The sequence below is a fragment of the Dendropsophus ebraccatus genome, chromosome 6 (genome assembly GCF_027789765.1).
Source record: "Dendropsophus ebraccatus isolate aDenEbr1 chromosome 6, aDenEbr1.pat, whole genome shotgun sequence".
Taxonomy (NCBI): Eukaryota; Metazoa; Chordata; class Amphibia; order Anura; family Hylidae; genus Dendropsophus; species Dendropsophus ebraccatus.
The window spans coordinates 86126088-86148241 of NC_091459.1; the positions used below are offsets into that span (position 1 = coordinate 86126088).

The 22154-nt window shown below is 42.1% G+C and overlaps 1 protein-coding gene across 2 annotated transcripts in view; it reads right to left on the bottom strand.

The window, feature by feature from the left end:
* Positions 1-22154, bottom strand: part of KCNAB1 (potassium voltage-gated channel subfamily A regulatory beta subunit 1) — a 214543-nt gene that overhangs the window by 14861 nt on the left and 177528 nt on the right. For both annotated transcript variants that reach the window (XM_069975298.1, XM_069975299.1), the window contains exon 9: positions 3013-3098. In XM_069975298.1, coding sequence (XP_069831399.1) covers positions 3013-3098 — 86 coding nt within the window. The remainder of the gene's footprint in view (positions 1-3012; positions 3099-22154) is intronic.

The window sequence follows — 22154 nt, forward strand, 5'->3', positions numbered from 1 at the left end:
TGTATACATGTGTGCTGGTGTCTGTATGTGTGTATACATGTGTGCTGGTGTCTGTATACATGTGTGCTGGTGTCTGTATGTCTGTATACATGTGTGCTGGTGTCTGTATACATGTGTGCTGGTGTCTGTGTGTGAGATCAATTCTAGAGAACTGGCTCATATATCCCATTTTCCCCAGTGGCTTAAAATGTAACCTCTGTTATACAGTTATAAAATTGTAAAAGCTAAATGTGAACAAGGTGCAATTCAAATAGACACTTACTTGTATAGCTGTCTCTTGTGCTCTGTATGCAGTGCATTATATTCACCCTTGCAACGTACAATTTATAGCGCGTCTACAAGCCCAGCGGGGCTCATTATGATGGAGACTAAAACTTATACAAGAGTGGGGTAGGGGTTCCCCTGTATTCAGAATGCTGTTGAGTGCTAGGCAATGCCCTGTCTGGGATTATTGAATTTCGAGGGTCTATGCAGAGCAGGATAAAGACACCTCTGCTGCACAAACAGGATCCCCTAGAAAGCGTTCTCACCGCCATGTATTCGCTATCACTGGCTTGGGTGAGCTAAACTAGTCTGCCTGGGGGGGGGGGGTGATTTGTATATGCTCACTAACATGGAACAGCCTCATTATATCAGCCTTATTAACATATTCTATGTTAGTGAGCATACCGGGGGGGGGGGGATATTGGTGAACATATACAAATCAAACAGCCCCCCAGACCCTCGAAATTCAATAACCCCAAACGGGGCATTGCCTAGTACTCAACAGCATTCCGAATACAGGGGAACCCCTACCCCACTCTTGTATAAGTTTTAGTCTCCATCATAATGAGCCCCGCTGGGCTTGTAGACGCCCTATAAATTGTACGTTGCAAGGGTGAGTATGCACTGCATACAGAGCACAAGAGACAGCTATACAAGTAAGTGTCTATTTGAATTGCACCTTGTTCACATTTAGTTTCTACAATTTTATAACTGTATAACAGAGGTTACATTTTAAGCCACTGGAGAAAATGGGATATATGAGCCAGTTCTCTAGAATTGATCTGAACCAAATTATACCTGCCAGCAAGGCGTGGGTTGAACACACAATTTTTTTTTTTATTAATGTGGGGGGCCCAGACACTTTGGTTGTATGGGGCCCCGAAATTCCTGATGGTGGCCCTGCATAGAGAAACAGGTTCCTTGACAAAGAGATTGGTTTACACAAGGGACAGTGGGTTAGCAACAGCACCATGCCACATGACAGATCAGAGGAACTACAATGCACAGCTAGCCTCAGGGCTGATTCTAGGTTTTCTGCTGCCTTAGAAAAAACCTACAATGGTGCCTTCCGCACCTCTCCCGTGCCCACGGCGCCCCATCACCCTCCCCCCAAGCCTATTGAAATACATTAGTAAGGCGTGTGTGCAGAAAACATGCAGCTTATAATAAGTGCACAAACAATCCGGCTCCACCATAAATCACACTGATAAAGCACTACTGGTGAGAACAAGAAAGAAAAAGTTTTAAAGGGGTTATCCAGCGCTACAAAAACATGGCCACTTTTTCCCCTCTCTTGTCTCCAGGTCAGGTGTGGTTTGCAATTAAGCTCCATTTATTTCATAGGAACTGACTATTAAACCCCACCCAATCTGGAAACAATATAGGAGAAAAAGTGGCCATGTTTTTTTAGCGCTAGATAACCCCTTTAAAGTTTCAATGACACCGGTCTGTAAAAAATTCTTCAATCTTTATTGCTTCCCCAAGAATAAAAGCACTTGACATATACGAGAGACAATGCATTGTGACTACTCCTGGTTATCTTATTCATAAAAACATAGAAGATTGTTGGCAGAAGAAGACCACTGGGCCCATCTAGTCTGGCCTTTTAGTATTTCCTTTCTTATTATCTTAGGATAGATATATGTTTATCCCAGGCAGGTTTAAATTCTGTTATTGTAGATTTACCAACCACATCTGCTGGAAGTTTGTTTCAAGTATCTACTACTGTTTCAGTAAAATAATATTTTCTCACGTTGCTTCTGATCTTTCCCCCAGATAACCTCTTTTCATGGTCATACTACCATTACACCATGTGCTCCATGTAAAGGGGTAGTGATCAGACATAGTTATGTCTGAAGCACCAAACAATGCCTGCAAAGTGTTTCCAGTCCTGACTTCCTTGCATTCTACGTCTGGTCCAGCTATCATCTGCTGGTCATGTGGTCAATGAAGTCAGTGGTGTGTAGCAGTATAATTTATGGCCACTCCATAAATTCTGCCACCCTCCAGAGGCTCTACAAAGCTGCCACCCTGAGAAATAAACTAATTCACTGTCTCACTGCAGAAGCGGCCCTGGCTAGCCTGCTATATAAGATCAACTTGCCCCCCTTAGGTACAACATAGGGACATATATCACTATCATCTTAGGAATCTATAGTGCTGTCAGTTTGGATCTTTAGACCCACGGCTGGGCTGGAACTTGCGTAGGAACTAAAGCATATTAGGTTCATGGGAAATTTACGTTGACATTTAATCATCCTATTACAGTACATTAAAATAAATGTTTTAAGTAAGATAATTTTTTTACCATTGATACATTCTATATAGATAGCTGTCATATTCCTATGTAATTTGGGGTTAGATGTTACCCTAAAGCAGGGGTAGAAAACCTTGGCCGCCCAGCTGTTGCAAAACTACAACTCTCATCATACCTGGACAGCCAAAGGTAAAGCTGGGAAGCATGATGGGAGTTGTAGCTTTTTTTCTTTTCTTTTATTTTAAAATAGTGGGGAAACAGCACTATAGTGCTAACAAGCTGTGTCTTAAGTAAAGGGACACGGGTTTCTGTATTACTGTAACCCTCTGGTGACCCAATGTGCGTGGGTTGGAGAAGCAGATAATTTCCAGGTTTATTTCCACTGTTCAGATGGTTAATCAATTGTGTCAGGTCATGACCTGCACACCATGTTCACTTCCAGGATGTGCACACCACAAATGTATTAGAGTAGTAAGATGCTTGTACTGTACCATAATCTCCATGGCACTCCAGCGTGATGTCCCCCAGTACATTGCCATTCCTTGGTTAATGACGTAGGACATTGCTCTGACAATTTCTAGGTAACAAAGGCAAAATAGTAATATTTAGAGTAATAATAAGTAATAATCTTGAGAAACAACAGATCACATTGTGAGAGTAGAACAACATTCAAACCAAAAGTAGAATTTCTGCGTGAATAGGGTTGCCGACTCATTTACCCATGATGAATGGCACATAGCAGCATCCATCATACATATGGTTTCATAGTAAGACAGAATAATAAACTGAGCTGTATACTTTTTTATGTGAATGGAATAGCACAGAAGTCTGCTCTATTCAGTCCAGCAAACCCTGATACAAACAATTATTTAATGCATGCTCCAGGACCTATCCCATTGCTTACATTAAATGAACCCTGCTGAATACTGCCTAAGGGTGCCTTCACACCTACCGGATCCACAGCGGATCTCACTTCTGCGGATCCGAAGCGAGAACCGCTGCGGATCCGGTACCTTTCACCCCTATGATAGCACATATTCGCAGTGGGATTAACATCCCGCTGTGATTTAACCCCTCGCTGTCCGCAGCCCTGCCGCCGCATTAGCCCATCCTCGGCCGCATCCCCCCATACCCCGCCGCATCCTGCAGCCCGCCGCCGAGAGCATAAAATACCTGCTCGGCGGCACGGCTGCAGTGAGGCTCCCGGCTCCGGTCCCGCTAAAGCGGGCTGGTGGATGCAGCAGGGGATGCGGCCGGAGATGGGGGATGCGGCCGAGGATGGGCTAATGCGGCGGCGGGGCTGCGGACAGCGAGGGGTTAAAGCACATATTCTCAGAAGTGAGATCCACTGTGGATCCGGTACGTGTGAAGGCACCCTAATGCAGAGTGAACCCAGCTTTACCCAAAAATAATGGACAGGTAACATCTATTACAGACACATTGAAAAACCATAATGACTATGATTATAAGTAGTAAACGTAGGAGACAGCACTTCTTGTGAAAAAACATGATTTTTTATTCACATCAGACGCGACGTTTCGGCTGGTACTTCAGCCTTTCTCAAGCATACCAGGCTGAAGTACCAGCCGAAACGTCGCGTCTGATGTGAATAAAAAAAATCATGTTTTTTCACTAGAAGTGCTGTCTCCTACGTTTACTATTGGATTGAAGCCGAACGGAAGGGTCCTGTGCGGTGAGACGTGCACTCCATCTAAATATTCTTATAATTTTTTTCCAGTGCTGTCCCAGTTTGATTTTTATATGATTATAAGTAGTCTATTAGTCCATATAAACGCAATCAGGTTGGGTATGTTCACACTTAATACAATGCAAGTGCGTTGTATATATCTGAAGAGAAGGTGATACAGATGAATACCACAGGCAGACCCAGACAGCTCCCATCATTTCATTGGGCTGATCATAGCCTATTTGGCACATTTGTGAGCAAATACTGTTGACACAAAAAAAGAATACATGCACAAATGTGCCAAACGTAGTGACTTTTAGATTATGTTCAGCACAATAAAATAAACAGATCTGGTGGGGGAACACTGTGGTATAAGTCAGCATCCCATTCTCCCATGTTGCTAATGTGTATCCCACAATATACACTATTAGAGATGAGCAAAACCGGTTCGGGTTGAAGTCCATCCGAACCAGAACCTTTGGCATTTGATTAGCTGGGGCTGCTGAACTTGGATAAAGCTCTAAGGTTGTCTGGAAAACATGGATACAGCCAATGACTATATCCATGTTTTCCACATAGCCTTGGGGCTTTATCCAACTTCAGCAGCCACCGCTAATCAAATGCCGAAAGTTCGGGTTCGGATGGACTCGAGCATGCTCCAGGTTCGCTCATCTCTATACACTATATAGAGTGTGAACCTATCCTTCCTGTGAACACATTACATATTATTATGGGTACATCAGTTTTAAACATATTTCATGACTAGGTAAGAGACTGCAAACTGCTTTGTTTAGCACAACTACATTCTCATGGCTTCATGGCTTCTGATGCTGCAAGAATTCTAATGTCCAGTTCAATAATATTTATTGAAAAATTTAAAGTAAAATAAAGATATTACAAACTTAGAAACATGTAATAAAATATTCACGTTATGGGTATAACAAGTATTCCTGACAACTAAGGGTCCATTTACACAGAAAGATTATCTGACAGATTATCGGCTAAAGATTTGAAGCCAAAGCCAGAAACAGACTATAAACAGAGATCAGGTAATAAAGGAAAGCCTCAGATTTCTCCTCTTTTCAAATCCATTCCTGACTTTGGCTTCAAATCTTTGGCAGATAATCTGTCAGATAATCTTTGTGTAAATGGACCCTAAGGTCACTGACTGTGACCTTCATGTGTCATCTGATGCCAAATAAGTGGAAAAACCAATCATTTGCTGCTGGAATGATGTGTTGGTAGTGACAAAATAAAAAAAGCTCTGGAATCAGGGCACCAGAGGATGTGCAATGGCATAAAAACCTTTTTTTTTATGGACCACCAGTGGCATAGCTACCATAAAGGCAGACCACCCTACTGCTATGGGGCCCATGCACCAAGGAGGCCCGCAGACCCAGACCCAATTTGTGATGAATGCTCACAGTTAAACACTGCAGTGCACTGACTGAAAGAGAAAGAAGCCTTTGGCCTCCTGCCCTGATAGTCTCTCTTGTGGCCAGAGGCCTCATTGCACCTCCAGCCACTAGACCCCACTGTCTGTCCCAGCTCCCCGACGCATGAGTGACATAAATTGTGAGCTTCCGAGCTGGGAGAAACAAGGAATGCCAGGGGAATGCGCTGGGCCAGGTGAGTATGTGTATTGGGTGTAATGGGTTCACCACAAGACAGTCAACAAGATTTTTATTTCATAGCAACAGGCAAATCACAGATCTGACACAAGACAATGTTTAATAGCTGAACATTCTGACCTCATGTAACATATCTAAAACACATAAAATTGATTTTTTTTATCATTTCCATATGTTTTTCCAGCTCAAGTAGAAAGAAAAAATCACTCAATGTTGAGGAAAAAGGTCTAAAAATGCAAATTAGTCTGTACTGAAAGGGGAATGCTTATGAACTCAGTATTAGCCTATGTCTACACACTGTATAAAGAACGGCCATTGTTTAACACTACCTACAATGAGAATTAATGAAAATGTTCATCAATTTCGGCCATATGTAGTGTTAAACAACGACCATTCACACGGAATGGCCGTTCTTTGTACAGTGCGTGAACGTAGCCTTAAGGTCAAAATGACAGGCAACCCTTGTGTCAAGGGAGAATCGCTGATTTCTAGCTATTAAAGGTGCCCAAAGAGAGCTTAACATTTTAAGCACTGCTCAGAGATTTCTGCTATTGAAAATGTGACTCAACATTTTGGCACAAGCAAGCTCAGGCTGACAATCTGTTGGTTCTGTCATTTTCCAGAAGGGCAGCTCTAAGTAACCATGGAAGAACCGGTCTCTCATACAAAAACAAATAAATAGGCCCAAATTAGATATAAAGAAACATAAATCTGCCAGCGATAAGAGGGACGGGGCTGAGATACTAGCCACGACTACCGAGCTGTCTGCTCAAACTGCTCACAGGGATGTCACAGCAGCTTATCAGACAGATAACTGTGATGTAATAGCAGCTTATCAGATAACTGTGATGTTACAACAGCTTCTTAGACAGATAACTGAGATGTAATAGCAGCTTATCAGATAACTGTGATGTAACAGCAGCTTATCAGACAGATAACTGTGATGTAACAGCAGCTTATCAGACAGATAACTGTGATGTAATAGCAGCTTATCAGATAACTGTGATGTAACAACAGCTTATCAGACAGATAACTGTGATGTAACAACAGCTTATCAGACAGATAACTGTGATGTTACAGCAGCTTATGAGACAGATAACTGTGATGTCACAGCAGCTTCTCAGACAGATAACTGTGATGTCACAGCAGCTTATGAGACAGATAACTTTGATGTCACAGCAGCTTCTCAGACAGATAACTGTGATGTCACAGCAGCTTATGAGACAGATAACGGTGATGCCACAGCAGCTTATGAGACAGATAACTGTGATGTCACAGCAGCTTATCAGACAGATAACTGTGATGTCACAGCAGCTTCTTAGACAGATCACTGTGATGCAACAGCAGCTTATGAGACAGATAACTGTGATGCCACAGCAGCTTCTCAGACAGATAACTGCGATGTAACAGCAGCTTATGAGACAGATAACTGTGATGTCACAGCAGCTTATCAGACAGATAACTGTGATGTCACAGCAGCTTCTTAGACAGATAACTATGATGTAACAGCAGCTTATCAGACAGATAACCGTGATGCCACAGCAGCTTCTCAGACAGATAACTGCGATGTAACAGCAGCTTATGAGACAGAGTACTGTGATGTCACAGCAGCTTCTCAGACAGTTAACTGTGATGCCACAGCAGCTTATGAGACAGATAACTCTGATGTAACAGCAGCTTATGAGACAGATAACTGTGATGTAACAGCGGCTTATCAGACAGATAACTGTGATGTCACAACAGCTTCTCAGACAGATAACTGTGATGTCACAGCAGTTATTTGGTGAAATGTTGTGATATTACAGCTGCTTACCAGACAGAGATGCAAGGCGGCAGCTGTGTACGTGACAGAAATAAACCCACAATAACAGCAGCTTACCACTTCCTCCTTAGCAAGGTGTGGCTAATAAAGGAAGTGACATGTTGTGAGTTGGTTTGGTGGGTACATAGGTGGGTTATGACCACATGTATCCTTTGTTGCTATTATAGGCAAAGGGAGTATTTATCAGAGTTGCAAGGAAGGATGATTATTGGCTTTTGGGCAGATGGTGGCAGTATTTCCAAAGCTGTGCACTGTGTGAACTGTTTATGTGCTGTTTTGGTGAAAGTGTCTTGTGAGTGGACAAATGGCACCATTGTAAAGAAGTGCTGTGGAAACTACAATGAAAGGTGAACATTAGCTACAAAGGGTTCTGAAGGCGGAACAACGTTACAGTGAAGCAGCTCACTGAAATTAACCAGGGGGCTTTCAAACGTGTGTCTATAACAACTGTTCAGTGTTATGGACATTGGCATGTCAGGGGAGAAAAATCAGAAAAAACTTTGTAATCATTGCTGGAAAAACACAAACAGGCGGAGACCACGTTACGATCTGAGTAAGAAAAGAGCAGATCTCTTACTGTTCTCTCTCTCTCTAAAATTGTCAGTCCTATAACCTCGACATGAAAATATTTACCATGACATAAATAGCTCTGGGGAAAGGTTTATCTTACCGCCAGTTGTCTTACAGTCAGACACAGGTTTATGAGCAGGAGGAGGAACATGGTTGATCAGTTTTAATTGTCTTACAAGGCAAAACAGGAGCAAAGACGGAGATTAGATTGGGAAGGAATTGCAGGGTTTGTATTTTATTTATTTATTTATTTTTGTATGTTTACTGTTTGTTTAAAGGTTACCTATCATTTAAACAAGCTTCTGACATGTTATAGCGACATGTCAGAGGTTTGTATCAGTCAGGGTCCGGGTGAGGAAACCCTGTCGATCATTAGAATGAAGGGGCAGACCTTTGCAGCAGTGTGCGTGATGCCTCTTCATCTCCATCTCACTGCTAAAGTAGAGATGGACAGAGTTATACTGGCACCCTATGCAACTTCCAGCGATGGTACAGCGATTACTGGAAGTTCCATAGGGCTCCATTATAATTACAACACATACTACTTTAGCAGTGAGACGGAGATGAAGAGGCTGCTGCACACGTCTGCCCCTTTATTCTAATGATCGGCGCGGTTCTCAGCACCTGGACCCTGACTATGTCAGAAATTTCTTTCAATGATAGGTACTCTTTAAGAATAAGCATCATGTTGAGCTTTAGTTTTGCAGTCATTATTCTGATATGGTAATAGTATTGTGTCTTTCAGTAACACTACCTGATCTTGTGAACACCTATACAGAAAGGGTCCTCTTGTAATTTCATTGTAATCTTTTTCGTTATCAGGTGTCTCCAAAGTCAGCTTCTGTAGTGACTCACAATATGGCAGAGCTGGTCCCCTTTCCTGGGTCCTAACAGTGGCTCCCAGTACGCAGATACCCCTAAGAATTAGGACTCTATTACGCAGAAAGCTTATTAACCAAACTGGCTGATAATGCCTTGTGTAGTAGGACCAAAAATCACTTAAAGGGGTGCTCCAGATTGGGGGCACTTATTTTGGGGGACCGGGAAGGAGGTGGCTGAAATAAAAGACGTCCACTTACCTCCCCGTTTCCAGCGGCGGGTCCCACATCACGGCGCTCCGTTTGAAGTCCGCTTGGATCCCGTCTCCTTCAATGAGTGGCTGAGCGGCCCTGAGACGTAGCGTCTCGGGCGGCGTCAGACACCCGGAAGCGGCCGGGAACCGGGCACTGGAGCGCCGTGATGCGGGACCCGCCGCTGGAATCAGGGAGGTAAGTGGACGTCTTTTATTTCAGCCACCTCCTCCTCGGTCCCCCCAAAAAAGTGCCCCCACGCTGGATAACCCCTTTAACTAACTAACTAACTAGGAAACTCTTGTTTGTCAACGGATTGGGTCATTTTAACCTGATAAAAACCGTTGGCCATCTTCTTGTGTAATGGAGAATATACAGCTGATGGCTGATAACTGCAAAGGGTCACAAGAATGATCCCTGTGTGCCGCTCGAGCAGTCTGATAAGCTCTGTAATTAAGCTCCAATCTATGAGATCGGCCCTCTCTTGGGCCATCTAATATAGCCCTTACAGTAGAATCAAACTGTGTAACACCCAGGCAGTTGCAAGTACAATGAATTAGAAGCAGCTATCAATGAAAAGGAATAAAAATTGCAACAAACAACAGCAACATTAACGAAATGGACACAAGGACTAAGAAGAATGAACCAAGAACTAACTGAACTTCCTAGGAACAAAATTATGCAAGAACAAGGTAACTGGTGTGATTGCAGCACACAAAGCAGATGCTATATTATATACCAAACTGTAAAAGTCAGGGCACTATCAAGACAGTAGAGATGAGCAAAATTACAGTAGGAACTAAGCGAATCGCTTTGTTCCTATCTGCATTCCACTTATCAGACTTAGGGCTTTAATGTCTGCTCTGCTCCGTGCCAATCCTCCCCGAGTGCTGAAAAAAGACGGATTCAGTCCTGGGAAACGTCTCCCAATTTCCCAGGACTGGATCCATCTTTTCCAGCACCTGGGAGGAATGGCAAGGAGTGGAGCAGCTCACAGCCTGAAGAGCAGAAACTCCATAGGAACAAAGCTCTTCGTTTTGTTTGTACTGTAGATTTGCTCATCTCTAATCAAGAGTGACTAACCAAGAAGAAACACCTAATCCAAGCTAGCCCTGAGGTAAATGATCAGCTGATCCACACTAATGGATCAGATGTGAGACAGATGCATTACAGCTGCCCTGAATAAACACAAGGCAGTAGCAAGATGAGCCCAACTTTTGTACCAGCTTGAAATGGAGTTCTCTTGTGCTAGAACTTTGGTGGCTACTAACAAGTAAGATCCTGGACCACCGCAGACCCCTTGAATACTTCACTACTATAAGATGTAGTGTTGTGTTTCACAAGAAATGAACTGTATAAGAAAAACAGTTTCCTTTGCATCTATCCTAATGCAGCATATGAATTGCACATGGTTTGTACCTCCGGCCTGCTGTTTGTTCTCACGTATGCCTTGTTTAAAGCTGAGCCATGTACAGAGTGTGTTATTCCCCACTGCTCTTGGTTTCCTGATCTCCACACGTGCCTCACTGATTTTAGACAGAATAACACAGGAGCTGTCATGAGTCCAGCCACACAACCAGAGAAGGTAAGATGCCCTTGTGAGAGCAGGGCTTTGTAGCTGTCACTCATGCTTTGCTAAGAACCGCAAGCTGAGAAATGTAATAAATCCTGTGCTTGAGCCCTGGCCAATTGATTGTTCTGCCTATTCCTGTTATCATGTCTGCTCACATTATCACATTACAGCTTACTGTGAAAGCCTGTGCTACGAGACCTGCAACCATCCATAACTGGACTCTATAAACTTGTAGAAAATGTGCTGACCCTTCAAACTGATCCCCGCATTAAGCCAATGATCTCTCTCAGTAAAGAACTGTCTCTAACAATCCACCTACTCATTCCAGACAAGGGGGGGGGGGGGGTGCAGCAGTGCATATCAGATGGGGGCTCTCCATACTATAGTGTTTACAGCCAAGAGTTCGAAGGCATCATCTAGTTATATAAATCCTCAAAGGCTTTTTGTTGATGAGCTTTCCTGCCTCACTTGAAAAAATAATTTTCTAGCCATACACATAAGTAAGATAGTTCATTCATATCAGAAAAAAAGGATCACACGCTGGATTTCAAAATGACTCATCCTTGTTACCACAAGAGATAAGGCGGGAGAAATTCATGTCAATTGGGAGTTCACGTGTCCGAACGGCTTTAGACTGGCTGTTACAAAAAAAAAAGCATTTTAAGCAGAACCCCAGCGAAAGTGAGAAACCCAGTGCTGGCAGAGGGGTAGGGGGAACATAATAAGGAAGTTATGCGTACCCCTCCAGGTGCCCCCACAGTGCTGCCTCAACGCTCATGGACCCCCACTCCTGTAATGTCACCACCTCACTGAGGAATACCCTCCCAGCTAGTCACTGACCGAGGCAGGACAGTGCTGCAGTCACTGATTGGCTGAGCGGGGAGTTCCCGCTGGGTCGTAAGGAACAGAAAGCCAGAAGAAATAGGAGGCTGGCAGGGGTCCATGAGTGGTGAGGCAGTGCTGCAGGGACACCTGCACAGGTAAGATTCTTTATTATGTTCCCCCCAACCCCCTGACCTCCCCCACCAGAGTTCTCCTTTAAACAACACTCTTATGTTTCTAAGATAAGACAATTAGACTGCATATTAGCCTATGTACTACAAACCATTTAAACAGATCTTTTCACAGTACACAGTCCTTCAGGATAAACCATTTGTAGGGTATCAATCATTTATGGCCATGCAAGTTATCTCTCCAAGAGCAATCAGGCATGTGAAAATCCAACATCCAGTGTTTGGCCAATCCCACCATAGTTGACAAGTTCAGCAGACTTTAATGTGTATCTTCAATGTGTACAACCATCTTCAGTCACAGGACACATATCATTATTGATATGAAGAGAGACCAGTTAATCCTTATGCCAACTTTAAGAAAGGTTTAGGTTTGTACTTTCCCAGAGAGCTCCTTCTTACAACCCAGCATTCTCTCAACCACTTATGTAAACACCTATCCACATGACCTAAAAATGTTGAGCGTTGCGGTCCCAGTAGGACATCCAGTTGGCTTGACATTCTGTTTCCTGTCACACAGATTGGTTTATAATGCTGAGTGATGATGCAGGTGATTCTGCTGCAGTTTACTTCCCAGAGGTATTATTTAATATTATCAGATCCATATTTTCTATGGGGTATAATGAAAGACACTGATACCTGTTAAGTCCTCCCAGAAGAAAGGAGAAGCAGAACAGTCAGCGTAGTCACTTAGTATTATTACTGTATGCTGACATGCCGCTTCTCCATATTCCCAGTGCTTCCAGCTGCCACGGCTACTGATTATCTATACTACCTAGGTTGTGCCAATGCAAGGTAAGCAGTCGCTTGTTTCACATCAGCAAATCCAGGATGCTGTTTAAGTGAATGAATATTTCGCTAATAAATGGACTGGAGAGAGGTGTATGTGGGAAGCAGTGAGGTCATAGTGCATCCTTCACCACAGTGACTTCTGCCAGCCTATTTGGATGTGTTCTTACACCCTTCTTTAGCTCTTCTGTAACAGGGACATTCAATGGGTCACTTCTTTCTATATTTTGTATTCGAGTAAAACTATAACTTTAAAAATTCTTGTCAGGTAACTGTATTTTTTCCTTATTGTCATCATCGAGCAGTCCCTGACGCAGCGGTCCTACAGCATTTAGGAATATTAATGCAATCATTTGTCATCCTTTCAGCCAAAAGATTAATGTGTAAGCATTTGGGTGGATGACACAAGTTATCAGTTTCAATTTGTCCCCTTCAGCGCACATGCACATGCACAAAAAAGGCTTGGAATGCTGCTCATCTCTTGGCATTTTCTCGCTTGCGCGTTCTGTCTGACAGCAGAAAGCCTGGGTTGTTATGGATTATGTGATATAAAGCAACTCCAGCAACCCAACACCAACCCACATACTGTACAAATGAGAAGCTGTTGTTTTAACCAAATCAGTTCTCATCATTCTGCTTAGTTTTACTCTAATTTACATTTGAAGTCTTCATCATTCTATAAATCTGTGACAGGGAGATGGTAAAGGGTTCCAGCTGGAAGACTGTCATTGTTTGGGATTTGTGGCATGGAGAACACATACTTTAAAGTCTCCTGCATATGAACACAAAGGTTTGCTGACTTCAAAACCACTTATCCATTGGCATTGATGGTACAAAGATAGTCAGTCATCTGTGGGCCACCTGCAGATAATAGGAGTACAGGAACACAGATCCGCACCATATAATAACATCTACAATTTTTGTGGCCTGGGCTCCAGGCAAATGTGCATTGGTCCATAACATGGAATGGGTCCTATACATGTGGATAGTATCTGAACATTTTTTATGGCCACATGCAAGTAGACACCCCCCCCCCCCCAACACACACACACACACACACACACTCCCCTTGTCTTTTTTTATTAATATGCAAGGAGAATTTTAACAATATATTGTACTTTTTTAACAATCAGTACCAGTGGTTAAAACTCCGACATAGTTAGAAAGGCTAATGTTAGTTTACAACTGGCTGAAAAAGGAAGAGCATTATTACATGGAATGACTGACATTTTTATTTTGATGGGCCTAGAAGACTGACAGGAACAATGACAGGTGCAAACAATGACAGAGGAAAAAGTACAGAATCAGCAAAAAAGCGTCTAGTGGAGTCAAAACAAGACAAATCTAGGCGTTTATGCCAACATTTTGTATATTGGATAATTTAAGTAGCGAGGTGCTTAGTAATATTTATTTCTTGGGAGATACCAAGCTCAAAGGATTTATTATATGGGGTTGTCACTCAGCTTTCCTAGAGCTCTGCAGTGCACTGTGTATTATCCTCTAAAAAACTGAATGCATGAGTGACAGGAGATAAAAGATGTCACATAATAAAACATAGATAACCAAAAGCATCAGTCACCGTCACTGCAGAGTTGAGGAAACTGAATTGGCATTATTCGTGACATTATTTTTAAGATCTGTATTTAGAAAACCAACAGCCCATTTTTTGTTACATATACTATTCACTAAACATTTATTAATGTGTTGAAATATTGTTCACAGAAATGTCCCATTAAGTTCCCCTGGATGATTTGTCTAGCTGTGTTTCAGAATGATCAGACTATAATGATATACATGACTATAGTCTATAGTGCATTGCAGGTCTGGGCTTTGCTAATGCTGCACTGCAGAAAAGGATTACTTAAATAAGAGAATAGATTGAAGCTTGTTGTCGCAGTTTTACTCCAAGCCATAATTTGGAACCATTTCATATATTGGAAGGCTTGGTGTATAAAGGATATACTAATGCTTCTCTGTTCACTGTTGAATTTGGCACGTACATTCATTTCATAATCCAGGTTTTTACCTAAAGCACTTTGTTTCAGAAATTGTCAGATGAAAATACCGATTTGGCTAGAATCACACCATGCTTCTCTGTTCTACTGAAAAGTTCTGTTTTTTCCCCCATCTTATAAAGGGAACCTGTCGCCATCCTGACCTGCCTGGTTTAGTAAATACTCCCTATAAAATAACAGTTCTGGAAAGATCTTTTGTTATAGCTCTGTGTTGTGCTGTCCCTTTTTTATTCTTACTAGAAATGTATGACCTAATAACCACCTGGGTGTTACCAGTTGGAGGCGTGTCCCTAAACAGTCCAGCACTGTTAGCTCTGATTGGACAGTATCAGACAGTGTAGGGACACGCCTCCAATTGGTAACATTGAGTCATATATTGCCAATAAAAATTGGCAATATATTGGAGTGACACCACAACACAGAGTTAGAAAAATTGTAGGAGAAATGAAAAGCCAGCTTAGATCTTACTGTTCCGCAAGTAACTTCAGGTGGCTTGGCAAAGGCAGTTGCATATGCCATAATGTTGCTACTGGATACTGGTGGACTTTCAATAAAACACTTTTAAAGCAGATCCTGTTGACCTGCTAAATCCACTGTGACCTGTTGTCCTTGCTGAGCTATGGAGGCAGATGCTCCAGAATTGTTATTTTATGGGCATTGCATATACTTGCTAAAATACACAGACCAGGAGAATTGACAGTGCTTGTATCCACACCAGACCCGAAAGTGTAGTGCTCTATACATACCTGCCTCTTGCCGACCCCCGTCCGCCATTTTGTGCCAATGATGTCATCTTCGGCCTGCCGGCCGAACCGCTTCGACCGTCTCTAGTGCCGGCACTAGGGACGGTCGGAGATGACATTATTGGCACAAGATGGCGGACGGGGTCGGCAAGAGGCAGGTATGTATAGAGCACTACACTTCCGGGTCTGGTGTGGGTGGGGGGAAACACGGGGAAGGGGGCGATTCACTAACATAACATACATTACAAGGCTATGTTCACACTACGTATATTTCAGTCAGTATTGCAACCAAAACCAGGAGTGGATTAAAAACACAGAAAGGATCTGTTCACACAATGTTGAAATTGAGTGGATGGCTGCCATTTAATGGCAAATATTTGCTGTTATTTTAGAACAACGGCTGTTGTATTGAAATAATGGGCGTTATTTACTGTTATATGGCGGCCATCCACTCAATTTCAACATTGTGTGAACAGATCCTTTCTGTGTTTTTAATCCACTCCTGGTTTTGGTTGCAATACTGACTGAAATATACTGACTGAAATATACGTAGTGTGAACACAGCCCAAAGTTGTATAACTTTGTAATGTGTGTTATTTAGTGAATAATTGTTTAGCGCCGCACTACCCCTTTAAATATCTTCACCATAATCTGTTTTAAACCTAGCCAATACTTTCTAACACCAGCTCTCTGTTTGCATTATTTCTTATTCTCTGTTATACTGGCCAAAATCTCCTTCTTCATTAGAAAAAAGAGTCGGTACACAGGAAGTCCCGGCCCCATGCGTGCGCCCGAGCAAGGTAGTCATTTGATTGACGACCTTGTCCAGCGCGCATCTTTCTTCCAGTCTGTGAACTGCAGGTCGGATTGTGGGGGGAGAGGGGGGAATGCTGTACTGTCATCCTCTCTGCACTAAAAAAGTATCTGCACACATAGGGGGCGGCAATACAGGCGGGGATGCAGCTCCTTGGCCTTTGGCATGTGTAGGGGCGAGTGAGAGATGTAGCCTATTCAGCTTCTGCTGACAGGTACGTCATTTGATGTGTACATGCCCCTCCCTGAGGGTGGATGCCAAATAGGTGAGCAGAAAGATGGAAATATCTGGAACCAGAGCTGCGGAATGCCATGAAAATTGCCAGACAGCAGCCAAAGAGGTAGCCCGCTCTGAGCACTGGCATCTTCACGCTGCCGCTGATCCATTCAGGTGAAAGACCCAAAGCGATGTACCTGATGGTACATTTGCCTTAAGCACAGATTTAGATCCCTCATCAAATTCTCTATCAGATACACATGTCTCATGCACCCCTTCCCCTTTTTCACTTATTCAGGTATTTCCATAGTTTTGGACCACCCTGTAGTCTATACAGTTCATTGGAGGCCTGCATTAGTTTTCCTTTATACTTCGATTCAAGTGCAGTTCACATAAATAATATATTGTAAAGAAATATATAAAGCTGACAGTATTCCCATATATTTATCTCTGCGGAGTCACAGTTCCCTTTGCCTGTCTTTACTTATCTGTTTTGCGTGCACCTCACTGTCCCTGCGTAACAGACTTCATCTATCACAGGCCTGTAGTCATCCATCCACACTTGTTCTATGTGTCAGAGATAACATAATGTATTGACTCATCCAGATAGCAAAGGGTCAGGATAAAATAGCAAAAAATAAGAGAAAGTTTATAAAGAACAGGTTTTTCTGGAGACAGATTAAAGGAAAAGAAACAAAAGCTTGCACATACAATGCAATATAGAAATAATGGCCCAGATTTATCAAAGGGTGTAAAATATCCACTGGTGTAAACTGCCCACAGCAACCAATCACAGCTCAGCTTTCATTTTATCAGAGTTGAGAGCTGAGCTGTAATTGGCTGCTATGGGTAGTGTATATACGCAGATGTGAAAATGAGGAATACCTTGTTAAAAAATAAATAAATAGCACAACAATACCTAGCCATGTTCCCTGCCTTATACTCAAAGGGGGTGGATTTTTTAATCGCATGTGTGGCATATGCTGACAACAATCTGACTTTTTGCTGATGCACGCCCTGCTCATCAGATGGGTGGGCAGGGGTGGGGTGGTAATCAGCAAGGTGGGATTAGGCATGGGGTCCTCCTGCACCCGATTCATGGAGCGTGTCTCATGCAGCTTCTCCTAGCTATATCTTCAGACCCCTGCTTACAGTACAGGACTGGGTGTGAATCAGGCCAAAGATAATATCTATTAGGTTTATGTATATTCTTCCTGTTTCCACTCTCCAACATTTTCCAGAGTTATTTAATCAGTTTAAAGAGTAAACAAAATTTTCAGAGGGGCCATGGTCTATTGCCAGATATGTTATACTATGTTCTGGCTGGTATTTCTAAATATATCTAACATAATAAAGCAGCCATTACTCTGTATTTTTACACTCAGCACAGATTATATGAATTACAAGTGGGCAACCATTCAACTACAAGAACTTGGATTTGCTATTCACATAGTGAGCCAACTTGGAGAGCTCCATAAAACATTTGGGCACGTCTAATGGTGTTATGTCTATAAACTAAAAAAGTACTTTTATAGCATTTAGTATGCTACTGTTTTGCTCTTGAGGTGACATAATATATTGGCTTGTATTTGTGCACTCTGCAGTTACCATACCCCTCTTTCTTAAAAATGTAGTCCAATCTGCAGGCATTTTGTTATAGAAGAAGAGTTTGAAAGATAGTTATGTGGGAAAAGTACCAGCATAACAAGTAGTCATGTGTGGTCCTACTCAGTAATTGACAGCTATTTGTGTGCCTGTAGACAGAGCTATCTATTACTGAAAAGGACCACTTGGCTATTTAGCCCAGGACAAGCAGGATAAATAACAAGAAATCCTGGAACTTTCCCACAAAATGATATATTACTTTGATCATCTCTTTCTGCTTTATAATATGATGATGACAGACTGGACTACTTTTTTATTGTGACAGGTTCCCTTTAAATTGTAGAAAGATATTTGCTGCAACTAAGTGGAACCATTTGTACATGGCTATATTTACATAGGATTTTTTTTGTTTATGTTTGGTGGATGCACTTTTAGCACATATGCTTAGTGTATTCATAGACCCAAACTCAAATTACAAAGGCCGAAAGCGTGTCCTGGTATGCATCTGCATTCATCTTTTTTAACTGTATAAGTAACAGATTGAGTTAAAGATCAACTGACTACTGAAGCCAATTAAAAGGGTTATCTGGGTTTTTAAAAAGTCATACTCACCTACATTGGTCCACCTGGTCCCTACTTCCCATTTAGTAGTGATAGTCCACTCGGACAATTACTGATCGAGCTGGGACACTGTTATGGTGAGTGATTGGCTAAATAGGCTGTCACAGCTGTCTTGAAATGATGAACAGGGTACTGGATGACAACACAGTGGGAGCTGCAGAAGATCAAGGTAGGAGAGTATGCCTTTTTTATGATGTAAAAGCTCTCCCAGCTAAATATAAAAAAAATGTATATGCTTGTAGGATCTATTTAATGTCAAGGCAATCAATTTACACTATATACTTCAGACTAAACTAAAAATAGTTGTATAAAATGTAGTTTCTTTCACTTTTAACAAATTAGTTATCAATCAATTATATAATTGTGGTGCTGCGGCTGCTTGTTTTCTCAGGCTGTACACACAAAGCAATACAAAGCATATCATAGTGATAGGGGACTTATTTTTTTTATAGAATGGTAATGTTCAGTGCCAATTACAAAGGAGCAGATGGCACAACAGGTGCTATACACCCAATACAATCTGATCTACAAGAAAGAAAATGTCCCACCATACAGTAGTCGTAAAGAGTACTGGACATCACTGTGCACTGGCTCCTGATCAAAGTCTGATATGCACAGCATTAATGGACCGTATTTATAAGCAGCATAAATGATTGGCGCAGTTCATTGCTTTAATGTTATATGATGGTAATAATTACTAGGCATTTTATGTAATATTCCTTTTTTAATGGTGTAACTAATGGTTAAACATTTAGATAAGTAAAATTGATGGTTTTATTATTAATAGAACAGTTTTTCACAGTCTGAAACTGTGATTTAATTTTACAGAATGCATACTCCTAGCATACTACCATACTACTGCATAGACCTGAACCTTTACCTTCATACTGGTTATACCTCTAGCTATCCAATCAAGCATTTCACTTGCTTTTCCTACTGACTGGATGAATTGCTGACTACCACTAAACTCTTCTCTTCTGAAGTCTTCACTAACAAAGAACTGACAATATGATACTTGGATAGAGGATTCCTTCAAATGTATTATTTTACATTTAGAAACAATAAATGGCAGCCTATATTTTATATTCTATATTAAACCAAACCATAATGAACCTGCAACATGATCCACCTGCTCTTCAGTCCAACCTTCCAGTCCATCTGCTGTGCAGTTGCATATGTTATAGAGATTCTCCAGAAAAAGATAAGGGTAGACATTTATGAAATCTTCGCCACTGGCAAACACCAGGGAGAAGGCGCAGATTCGCCCCTTCTCCCTGGCATATCGTCTGATGGACGGGCAAGGAAAGTGCGGCAAGGCAAGGAGGAGGCATGGCCTCCTCCCACACCTGATTTATCATAGTTTATGTCTGCTTGCCTGCTCTTCATGATACAAATCTACACCTGCTATAGGGACAGCCAGGTTTACCAAGAGTCGTGCGCCCCTTAGTAAATCTGACCACAAAAGAGGGCACAGGGCTTTATTTAAGAGCGGTTTTCTCGTACACCTGCCTTCATAAATGTCCCCAAAAGTGTCTACTTTTAGGCTAGATTCACACTCGATGTATCCGCAGTGGATTTCTCGCTGTGAATTCGCAGCAAAATCCACTGCGGATACTTGCCCATTTAATTCAATGGGCTGACATACCCGCAGCGGGATGACAATAGATAATGACAGTGTGTCAAACTCAACTCATAGTTTATGTCTGCTTGCCTGCTCTTCATGATACAAATCTACACCTGCTACAGGGGCAGCCAGGTTTACCAAGAGTCGTGCGCCTCTTAGTAAATCTGACCACAAAAGAGGGTACAGGGCTTTATTTAAGAGCGGTTTTCTCGTACACCTGCCTTCATAAATGTCCCCAAAAGTGTCTACTTTTAGGCTAGATCCACACTTGATATATCCGCAGTGCATTTCTCGCTGTGAATTCGCAGCAAAATCCACTGTGGATACTTTCACATTCACATCAATGGGCTAACATACCTGCATCCGGATGACAATAGATAATGACAGTGTGTCAAACTCAGCGCCATTAACCCCCGTGGCCTCTGGAACATACTGTACCGGGTCCCCGCTCCGGCCTGCCTCGGGGGCATTTCCCGTACTGCCGGGAGCCACGAAGCTGACCAGAGTGGGGACTCAGTAAAGTATGTACCCAGGCCGCGGGGGTTAATAGCGCTGGGTTTGACATACTGTCATTATCTATTGTCATCCCGCTACGAGAATGTCAGCCCATTGAAGTAAATGGGCAAGTATCTGCAGCAAGAAATCTACTGTGGATACGTGACGTGTGAAGCTATCCTTTACAGAAACAGCACGAGATCGGTCAGTATGTTGCATATATTATTGTAACTCATCTCTTTTCAAGTGAAAGAGACTAAACTGTAGTGCCAGACACAGCCCATGAACTGATGTGGGGTTGTTCCCCCTTTTTTTATATATAATCCTGGAAAATATATAAACCAACATATGGAAATGCTTCTCATATTATTATGTCTAGTTTCTGTACTATTAAATAAAAGAGCAGAGGAATTTGTTCTAGTTAAAATACTTTAGAATGATAAGCTTGTATCTTTTATAAAGCTTATGTGGGGGTCTTTTACTGGGATTTCAATGTTCGTCACAGAAACCAAAAATTTAAATTCTGATACAGACAGGTATTGACAAAGGCAAGAAGGGAATGTTAGACTAAGGCTATATATGTGTACAACAGATTAAAAACTGACATGTATTTCTATAGCAGAAATCCGAAGCTGATCCTTGACTTTCTACAGTGGATGTGCTGTGGATTTGCTGTAAGGGTAGAGAAGATCCATAGTAGACTCAAACAAGGATTAGATTCAATGGAATTCAATGGAACTAATACTCATCATTTCCATCTGAAAAGCCAAAGTAGGGACAAGAACCACCATGAAAATTTTTCATTGCATGTGAAAGGAGCTTCAGAAACTACATTACCATGTGTAGGATATTGTTGGATTTCATGTAGATTTCTGTGCAGAATACTCTTGATCTCCTATTCCCTACAGTTAAGGTCAAGGGTCCTTAGCGTCCATCATAAAAATTATTCTCTTGAACAATGTTTCTATTTGAGCAGCCTTCATCCACCTATACACCCCAGCTGTCTGTTCACCTCTCCCCACAACTCAACAATAGGAAAAAATGAGGTCTCCGTGGCCTTCATTCACACAAGCAAGGTTGCAAGGGCTGGCAGCAAAATAGAAAGCAGTAGCAAAGCAGCTAACACACAAATTCACAGCAAACCATTACCTGAAATGTCTGTATGGCCATGTGCTGAAAATGGCTATAACATCTAGTGTATAAAAATATATATACTGAACAACAAAGTTATACAAACCCATAAACATAGGATTATCATTTCACATGCCTCCTGGCGCTGTTGTTGATGTGCTGGTCACCGTGTAGGGCTGCACCATTTTTAAGTTAGGGACCCACACGAATCAGTTAT